The sequence below is a fragment of the Bison bison genome, unplaced genomic scaffold (assembly GCF_000754665.1).
Source record: "Bison bison bison isolate TAMUID 2011002044 unplaced genomic scaffold, Bison_UMD1.0 scf7180017864299, whole genome shotgun sequence".
Classification (NCBI taxonomy): Eukaryota; Metazoa; Chordata; class Mammalia; order Artiodactyla; family Bovidae; genus Bison; species Bison bison.
The window spans coordinates 3,909,549-3,919,685 of NW_011494871.1; the positions used below are offsets into that span (position 1 = coordinate 3,909,549).

Here is a 10,137-nt window from a genome sequence, read left to right on the forward strand (position 1 = left end):
AAACTACTGCACAATTGCACTCATCTCACACACTAGTAAAGTAATGCTCAAAATTCTCCAAGCCAGGCTTCAGCAATATGTGAAATGTGAACTTCCAGATGTTCAAGCTGGATTTAGAAAAGGCAGAGGAACCAGAGGTTAAATTGCCAACATCTGCTGGATCATGGAAAAAGCAAGAGAGTTCCAGAAAAACATCTATTTCTGCTTTATTGACTATGCCAAAGCCTTTGACTGTGTGGATCACAATAAACTGTGGACAATTTTGAAAGACACGGGAATACCAGACCACCTGAGGAATCTATATGCAGGTCAGGAAGCAACAGTCAGAACTGGACATGGGACAACAGACTGGTTCCAAATCGGGAAAGGAGTACGTCAAGGCTGTATACTGTCACCCTGCTTATTTAACTTATATGCAGAGTACATCATGAGAAATGCTGGGCTGGATGAACTACAAGCTGGAATCAAGATTGCCGGGAGAAATATCAATAACCTCAGATATGCAGATGACACCACCCTTATGGCAGAAAATGAAGACGATCTAAAGAGCCTCTTGATGAAAGTGAAAGAGGAGAGTGAAAAAGTTGGCTTAAAACTCAACATTCAGAAAACTGAGATCACGGCATCCGGTCCCATCACTTCATGGCAAATAGATGGGGAAACAATGGAAACAGTGACAGACTTTATTTTTAGGGGCTTCAAAATTACTGCAGATGGTGACTGCAGCCATGAAATTAGAAGATGCTTACTCCTTGGAAGAAAAGATATGATCAACCTAGACAGCATATTAAAACGCAGAGACATTACTTTGCCAACAAAGGTCCATCTTGTCAAGGCTATGGTTTTTCCAGTACTCATGTATGGATTTGAGAGTCGGACTATAAAGAAAGCTGAGTGCTGAGGAATTGATGCTCTTGAACTATGTTGTTGGAGAAGACTCTTGAGAGTCCCTTGGACTGCAAGGAGATCAAACCAGTCCATCCTAAAGGAAATCAGTCCTGAATAGTCATTGGAAGAACTGATGCTGAAGCTGAAACTCCAATACTTTGGCCACTTGATGCGAAGAACTGACTCATTGGAAAAGACCCTGATGCTGGGAAAGAATGAGGGCAGGAGGAGAAAGGGGATGACAGAGGACGAAATGGTTGGATGGCATCACCGACTCAATGGACATGAGTTTGAGCAAGCTCTAGGAGTTGCTGATGGACAGGGAGGCCTGGCGTGCTGCAGTCCATGGGGTCACAGAGTCAGACACAACTGAGCAATAGGACTGAACTGATAAATACTACAACAGGGAAAGTTTTAAAGCGGAAAGTGGACCTTGTGGCAGTGCCAGGGCAAATGTATACGAATCACAGAGGAAGCCTTGAACATGATAAATCACTGGGCCACACAGCCCCGTGTACACGCTCTGCCAGAGTCAGGTGAGGCCTGGAACCTGCACTTCTCCAAGCTCCTCCAGGTGATTCTGCTGTGCAGTCAGGTTTAGGGAACAAAGGCATCATGGAAAATATATTTAATCCAGAGAATCTCTAAGGGCCCTTCCAAAGACCTGTAACTCCGTGGAACGTCCCCCGTAGCTACTCAAATGAGTCCTGTCATGGAAACACTAAGCACTTGACCTGTGCTCACATGATGTACCCTGAGCCTGGAGAGGAAGACCTTCCAGGGCAGGGCCTCATGCCATCTTCCTAACAACCCCGTGACACCGCTATTAGCAGTATTTAACAAGTGAGGAAATGGAAGAGAGTGGTAAAGACACTGCCAGGAATCGGCAGGACCAGGACTCAAGGCAGGCCGTTTGGCCCCACCCAGGGGACTCGGGCAGCCAGGCCACCTGGCCACACAGGCATCTGTACCCAGCCAACAAGATGCACTCAGACCACCACCCCACCAGGAAGTTTCACCTCCAGAGCTTATATAAGTTCAGGAAGTTTACAGTTTACATTTTCAAAATGATAGAATAGAAACCGATTAGAAAATCGAGGGAAAGCCTCCCTAAGACACAAGGAATTTAAAAATTACATTTTAGAAGGGCTGCAGATATGACCACATAAGACTAAGTTCTACACATTAGAAATCATTTAAAAATTTTAAGATGGTGAAACCTGAAAGGTATGAACATCTTCAACACAGAAAGAATTTATACAAAAGACAAAGTCAGCAAAAGACTTGAAATCAACAACTTATAGAAACAAAATTTTAAAGGTTAAATAAAATACATGAAAAAACATTCAACCCCATGGTAAACCAAAGAGGTCATTTCGCATTTCTTGAATAAATGAATGAACAGACCACAGGCCCTGAAACAGTGAAGGTGACGTAAGAAGAATAGACTTGACCCCCAACAGCAATGTGAATGCTGCACATTGCTACAAGCCAGCTGTTCTGACTTCAAGCCACCTTAGGAGAGGTGGCCCTCTGCACAGGTGAAAACCCATGTAAAACCATAGTCGGCCCCTTGTATGTGAGGACCCTCCGTACCCGGTCACGCACCTGTGGATTTGAGCTGCCACAGACGATGCAGGGCTCTAGTATTGACTACTGAAAAAATCCTCGTACAAGTGGACCCGTGTAATATAAACCCATGCTGTCCAAACGTCAACTGTACATGAGCTTTCTACCAGGACAAAATTTTTTAAGTGTCCCACCAACACAGACAAAAAAAACAACAACTCTCCAAGAAGACCTGAATCACTCTCATTCTAACAGAGTTGTACTTGGCTTTCTCACCACAGCAGATACTCGACACATCTGGAATTTAAGACAGTAAGTAGGTTTAGCTTTGAATCAGGGAAATATTTTAAAAAGTGCTTTTGTGAGCAATTAATCTATTTGTATATGGAGAAAATGAACAAAACTTTTAACATGGTTATTAGATTAATAAAGAGTAACCTATAATTATATTATTCCAGCATCTTCATATGTTTTAGGAAATTCAGTATGACCCATGCTTTTCTTGATTCATGTGACAATGAACAGTTCAACTGAGTTAAGGGCAGGACTCCCCATTAATAACCAACCTTAGAAACTTCTCAAATTATATGTCTATGGGCATCATTATATTCGAGAGATAACAAATGAAACTAAAAATAACACCCAATTTTCTTTCTACAGTGACTGAAATGCCTAATTCCAAGCAAATAAGCAAAAAGAATTCCACACGTTTCTCAAGTCCATCCGAGCTTCCCGAGGCGGTTCACCACCCTGGACAGACGCTGGGCTCAGACGTCAGGGAGGACACGGGCCTGACAGGTCACCGTAATATCCCTGAGTGCCAGTGACATTAAGGCAACTGAGGAAGTAGTGACTAATGATGAGCTTGCTAGGGAAATCAAATGAAAACTATTTGAAGAGAGAAAAGGGAAGTGGGGGTGTAGCCAGTAACTATTTTTAAAAGGGTGGGGTGGGGTAGGGGGTGGAGTTAAAACCATATTATCTAAGCCAGAAAGTTTCATTTATTGTGTTGGCGCTTTCCTTTGCCTGGGGTATGTCTTTTAGCATCAGTTTTTGTTTTGTTTTTTTTTCATGGCTAAAGTGGGGGAAATATAATGGCCTTTCATCAGGTTATTGTAAGGATCAAATGAGTTAATATGCATAAAAAGCATTACCAAAAAAAAACAAATGAACAGTAATTGGAAAAAAAAATCAACAAAAAAACTGCAGAAGACCCCACAACTTTTCTTTTTTCAATATTTGGGTGCACCAGGTCTTAGCTGTAGCATGCAGGATCTAGTTCCCTGATCAGGGATCAAACCCAGCCACCCCCAACCCACCCACCCCGGCCCGCACTGGGAGCCTGGAGTCTTAGCCACTGGACCACCGGGGAAGTGGCCCCCAACAACTTTCCTTGATCAAAGAGCCAAGTAGGCAAAAAAAGAGAAATGACGATTTCTCATATCCGGGCATACAGAATTTAATCTCTGTACAGCACACTTCAGACGGCAGCCACACCTCACAGGAACCCAAGTGACTGTGTCCTCACTGAGCCGGCTGGCGCTGCCTTCCAGGCAGGAACACCGCCTTTGGCTTCTCAGAAGCCGCTGCACCATCAGGCGTGAGGACGCCCAGCCAACGCTTGCTGCACCCGACCGTCCTATTACCTCAGCAGCAGGTTGAGAAGCAGAAGAGTTATTTACCATTTTCTTTCCGCAATCTTGTTATGAACTTCTTAGGAGGTATGACTCCAACCTTCTTCTTCTGGGTGGCGATGCTGTGGAAGAGGTCTGCTAAGCACGTGAGAAGGCTCTCCTTCTTCCGGGGCTGACTCTTATACGCGAGAACTTTTTCCCGAAATGGACGACAGAAGTAAAGTGCCTGAAGAACTGAATTGCAGTAGCAGGTATTCCCAAACTAGGATAGAAAAAGAAGAAAAAAAATTTTTTTTTGGTTAAAATTGGGGGTAAAACAATTTCCAGAGAAAGAATTTCCAAGCCTAGAGTTGTTGAGAGAAGAGCAAGAGCAAGATAGCGAATATTTATGATCCTCATAAATCAAAAGGTACCCGAGGGTAGAACTGTGGTGTTGGAGAAGATGCCTGAGAGTGCCTGGACTGCAAGGAGATCCACCCAGTCCATCCTAAAGGAGATCAGTCCTGAATATGCATTGGAAGAACTGATGCTGAGGCTGAAGCTCCAATACTTTGGCCACCTGATGCGAAGACTCATTTGAAAAGACCCTGATGCTGGGAAAGATTGAAGGCAGCCGGAGAAGGGGACGACAGAGGATGAGATGGCTGGATGGCATCACCGGCTCAATGGACGTGAGTTTGAGTGAACTCTGGGAGTTGGCGATGGACAGGGAGGCCTGGCATGCTGCAGTCCATGGGGTCACAAAGAGTTGGACACGACTGAGCGACTGAACTGAACTGAGGGTAAAAATAATTGTCCTGACTGCAAATTAGAGATTTTAACATTAAATGGATGCTCTTGACATCAGTTTCAGGTTAAAATGGAAGAAAGATACATGCGATAAATTTGGCCTTTATGACCACTGAGTTAAAGAACTACAGTTTAAATAGTGAAATTAGATAAGGTTTAGGATTCTGGAGTGGAGAAGGAAATGGCAACCTACTCCAGTGTTCTTGCCTGGAGAATCCCAGGGATAGGGGAGCCTGGTGGCCTTCCGTCTCTGGGGTCGCACAGAGTCGGACACGACTGAAGCGACTTAGCAGCAGCAGCAGCAGGATTCTGGAGAATTTTTTTCTTTTCCAATTCTCACTGTTTTGATAGTATCGGTTGTATAAGAACTATTTTCTATACTGTACATTTAAAAATATAACTCTCAAAAATTCTTTTATAAAAACATAATAGTGAAGTTTACTATCAAGTTCTTCAGGGCCATCCAAAAAATAAAAACAGAAAATAAGAAAAAAACAGGATACTCTGAAGTATTAGATGAAAGAATCAACAGTGTGACAGCCTAACCACTGACATGCTGAAATGCCAGGTCACTGGCATTTTGTGCTCAATCCATCAGGAGGACGTGGACTCGCTCTGGAGTTGAATCCTGAATGTCTGCGCCACCTCTCACTGGCCGTGTGGCCTGGAGCAGGCGACCATGACTCACTCAGCTTCAGTTTCCTTCTTTTTTTTTTTTTCCTTGCCCCAAGGCACGTGGGATCTTAGTTCCCCGACTAGGGATCAAACCTGCACCCTTGCATTGGAGACACAAAGTCTTAACCACTAGACGCCAGGGAGGCACGAGTTTCCTTCTATTTAATGACAAGGGAGGAAACAGTCTTACTTTACAAACAGAAGAACACAGAGCTTGACAAATATTTTCTGCCTTCCTTCTTCCTTCCCGTGAATAGACAATGACGTGAAAAGCAGGCTAATAAAACACCTGGAAGTCACTCAGGGAGGATCCAAGGAGTACACAAGGACCGAGGACAGTTCTCAGAGCACTGTCCCAGGGTAAGGTCCTGCACGCGAAACTCTAACAGGCTACCTGCAGAGGAGTGCTGAAGAATGCAACCTTCAACTATGTCCACAAACACATGCACACGTCCGCTGATATTTTAAAATTAGGAAGGCTAAATCAAAAGCTAATATAAATGATTATTTATAGAGAGAAGGAAAAGAGGAGAGAGCAATGAAAGTGAGACTGCTGTGCATGTACATGGTTATAAGAAGTTTCTTTTGCACCCATATTTTTAAGAAAAGATTTATTTGGCTGCCCTGGGTCTCAACTGAGGAACACAGGATCTTTAGTTACAGCATGCAGACTTTTAGGTGCAGCATGTGAGATCTAATTCCCCAACCAGGGATCGAACCTGGGCCCTCTGCATTGGGAGCTCAGAATCTTAGCCGCTGGACCACCAGGAAAGTCCCTGTATCCATATTTTTAAAAAATTAAATTAAAACAGGAAGAAAAAATAAATTCCTAAAATCAAAAATAAACAGAAATAAACCTAAATGTCTATCAAATTGATGGCAGAATTACTTAAAGAATGACTTCAAATGACTTTAAAGCACAGGATGGGTTTTTACTATCAACGCCTTCCTAGGGAAGTTACCAAGCCACTCTATTTATCGGTTTCCTCATCTGTAAATGACGTTTATAACAGCACCAACCTCTACAATCTTGTGAAGAAGTAACTCAATGATCTGCATGAAGAACTTAGTGTGGTTTGGCATACCTCATCACTACATGGTTATTTTTGAAACAACCTTTTTGAGTCATCTGTCCCTTTTGGAAAATTAGCTTAGCTGAAACAGATTAAATCCTATAATCCCCAGGTCTACACTTAAATCATGATAGATGGCAGCAGCACAAATAAACCAGAGGGGTGGTACCATCAGCCTGCAGCACTGTGCAACTTGAAGTGATACAGAGCCATCACACGTGTGGACAGAGTACGGGTACCAGCATTGTCCATTTATTAAGAATCAGCAAAGCTTAATCTATCTTTCATTTTTAGGTAAAAATGAACATTAGCAGTGCTCATACTTTTGCCCCCACCCGCCAATGAATCATCTTACATATTCCATTTGGAAACTACTGGTTTTAACCACTATTATGTCAACATAACGTCAACAGAATGTTTTAAATGGCTAACTGCTCCACTGTCACCCACGCTGGTTGGTGACGATGCCTGTCCCATGAACATCCCCTTCTAAGGGAAGACCCTCTTCTCCCCACAATTTCTGTTCAGGCACGTCCCCAACCACCTGCTCCCTGCAGCCAAGGGTACCTAATCCAGATTCTCAGGGACATTGTTCCTCCCCCTCACCTGACCCCCATCCTGACCCCCTTTCTGACCTGCCCCCCCCACATACTCCCCCCTACTCACCTGCTCCTCCCCCCTTCACCTGCTGCCCAGCCCCAGGCCTCCTCACAGGAACTGACTTCTCTATGCAAATTCTGTAAGGGGGTCAGTCACAAGCCCTTCTGCAGATGCTGCCACAGGGTCAGGCACTTGATCCAGTCTGGCCCGAGTTCTTTGGTCAGGTTTGATATGAACAGTCTGCGATCTCTGATAACATAGGCTTTGAGCAGCCTAAGGACACCAGGTGGGAAGAAACTAATGGAGAATGAAATCAACACAAAAGAAAACAGAACCAAGAGACATCAGCCTGCTCAACCCTGTAACCTGCAAATGGTAAGTTTCATTTTTATTTCTCTTTCCTCCATGGTGACACTTGTTCCCTGCATTCAGAGTTCCAACTAATGACTACTATCAGTTCAGGTTAGAGAAAGCCTTTTATAAGATGGTTCAGCCTCACAAAAAGATTCATTAATCCCAACCGACTTGTGTTTGGGGGCTTATGTATTAGAAAGTTAAAATGATTCTCGAAAGGCTGCTAAAAACGGAGCAACTGCACAAAACGTAGGAAAAAGACACTAGCAGTCTAAATGACTCTTCACTCAACTTCACTAGACTAAGTATTTATTGGCTACAAGATATAAAGGGGAAAAGGCAAGTTGGCTGATCAGATTAAAACCATTTGTTTTCAAAGAATTCAGCTAACTGCACAAACAGCCGACATGTAAAAGAGGGATTTTACAGCAAGAGAAAGCACCCAAAGGCTCCTCCGCCTCTCGAGATGGTTTCTGCACTCCCCTGTAGCCCACCAGGCACACCCATATTTCTCCTGACATCCTGCAACATCAGAAATACTAACGTACCCACAAGGGTTAACTCAATAGGAAACCCCCACTATATGTATTATGCAAATCACAGGGATAGACATCAGAGTTATCAGGAAGAGTCAACTGACATGAAAGCTATCATTTGCGAAAATGTTCCTCCAAGATAAAAATATCTACAACTGAAAGTAATGGAAACTAGATTGTTATTAACAAAGTGAAGAGTAACCACTCTGAATTTTCTGGTAGGTTAATTAAACTATGGGGTTTTTTTCCTTCTCTTCATTAAAAAAAAAAAAAGTCTACTTTTCTAATTGCCCAAATGCACAGACAGTTTCCCAAAAGCAAATGCCTTTGAGTGATTCTAGTACTTTACTAGTCGCAAAAAGGGATTCAATCAGGCAGACCTAACAGGAACTCTTTTCAGTATTCGCTTTCAGTATTCGCTTTTTGTAAGATTGATTAAAATGAACCTGGAAATGCACACTTTGCTAGAACAGACTGATTAGAAGAAAACAGACACGTGCCTCATTTTAACAGAATCCAATTATTAGGAAAGATTAACCACCAAGTTCCTAAAGCAGCTGCATTCCGTGTTGTTTATAAACACTAACGACTTGGCAAACAGGCATAGGGACAGGAGGAAAATGTTCAAATGTTCACCTCTGAATTAACTAAGCCATCTCCCCAGCTTCTCAGAGCTCCAACCTTAGTTTTTAAGGGACTCTATAAATAGTGTGATAACTCCAAATAAAAAAGGAGAAGAAAACTAGAGAGAAGGGTGATGACAGTGTAAGAGTTGGAAACAGAGCTCATGGAAAACGGTTCAAGGCACACAACACAGCTGTAAAGTGGCCCAAGACCACAGATCACAGGAGCGTGTGTCACTGTCCCAGGTCAGCTGAGCCTGCTCTCACCACCACTGATCTCTGAGCAGAGTTCGGAGGTGCTCATCAACCCTTCACAGCCGGAGCCCTGGTTACCTCAGGATCTCAGGCATCTCAATTCTTCATCACTGTAACAAGGCACAGAGATCGGAAATTCCGGCTTTCCTTGGCTTTACTGGAACCTCATTTATTCAGCTTCAGGGAGAAACACAAACTCCACCTTCTGAATTTAGACTGGTGCATACGAAGTAATAAAAATGATACCTTCTTAGAAACTTTTGGTAACACAATCAACAATGGTTTTTGGTATCATATTGAGTTAAAAACATTAGCAGAAAAAAAAAAAAAAATACCACAGAGCTTTGTGCTTAGTCGTGTCCAACTCTTTGAGACCCCATGGACTGCAGCCCACCAGGTCCCTCTGTCTTTGGGGATTTTCCAGGCAAGAATACTGGAGTGGGTTGCATGCCCTCCTCCAGGGGATCTTCCTAACTCCGAGATAGAACCCAGGTTTCCCGCACTGCAGGCGGATTCTTTACCAACGGAGCTACTAGAGAAGCCCCACAGAGCTTTAGGACTCATATCGTATCAAGTATGTTGTTTTACTTGTTTGGAGGTTATTTGCAAAAAAGTTACTTAGGCACAAAAGGGAGAAGGCTGGAATGCTTACACAGGACAAGCTAAAGGTAAGATAGCCTTCAATATAGAAAACACTACTGTTCTAAAGAAGAGAGGTTCTCCCGGGACACTAACAATGGGCACAGCTTTACGACAGTTCAAGACACAAATGAGCTTTGGGGTCTGAACCAGGTAAGAGTGGTTCCCACAGAAAAGGAGCAGTGAGACTGAAGAAAATAGGGTCTGCTCCCCCAGAACTGAAATGAGGCTTCTGATTGCTAGGCAACTCTATATGTAAGTGCAAGCATTTCAGATACTATACAGAAGTCGAGGCTAGACTTCTCAATAACCAAGGGAAATTAAATATTCATTTAACTCTCTTCCCCACGAAACCCCAAATAAAATGACAGTAAAAGAATAGATTATTATTATTTGTAGACTTTTGGATCGCAGCCATTCTGACTGGTGTGAAATGGTACCTCATAGTGGTTTTGATTTGCATTTCTCTGATAATGAGTGATGTTGAGCATCTTTTCATGTG

General features: G+C 43.1%; 1 protein-coding gene across 1 annotated transcript in view; it reads right to left on the minus strand.

Moving 5' to 3' along the window:
- USP12 (ubiquitin specific peptidase 12) overlaps positions 1-10,137 on the minus strand; it is a 67,364-nt gene that overhangs the window by 13,883 nt on the left and 43,344 nt on the right. The window contains exon 3 of the mRNA XM_010851209.1: positions 4,140-4,353. Within this exon, the coding sequence (XP_010849511.1) occupies positions 4,140-4,353 (214 nt within the window). The remainder of the gene's footprint in view (positions 1-4,139; positions 4,354-10,137) is intronic.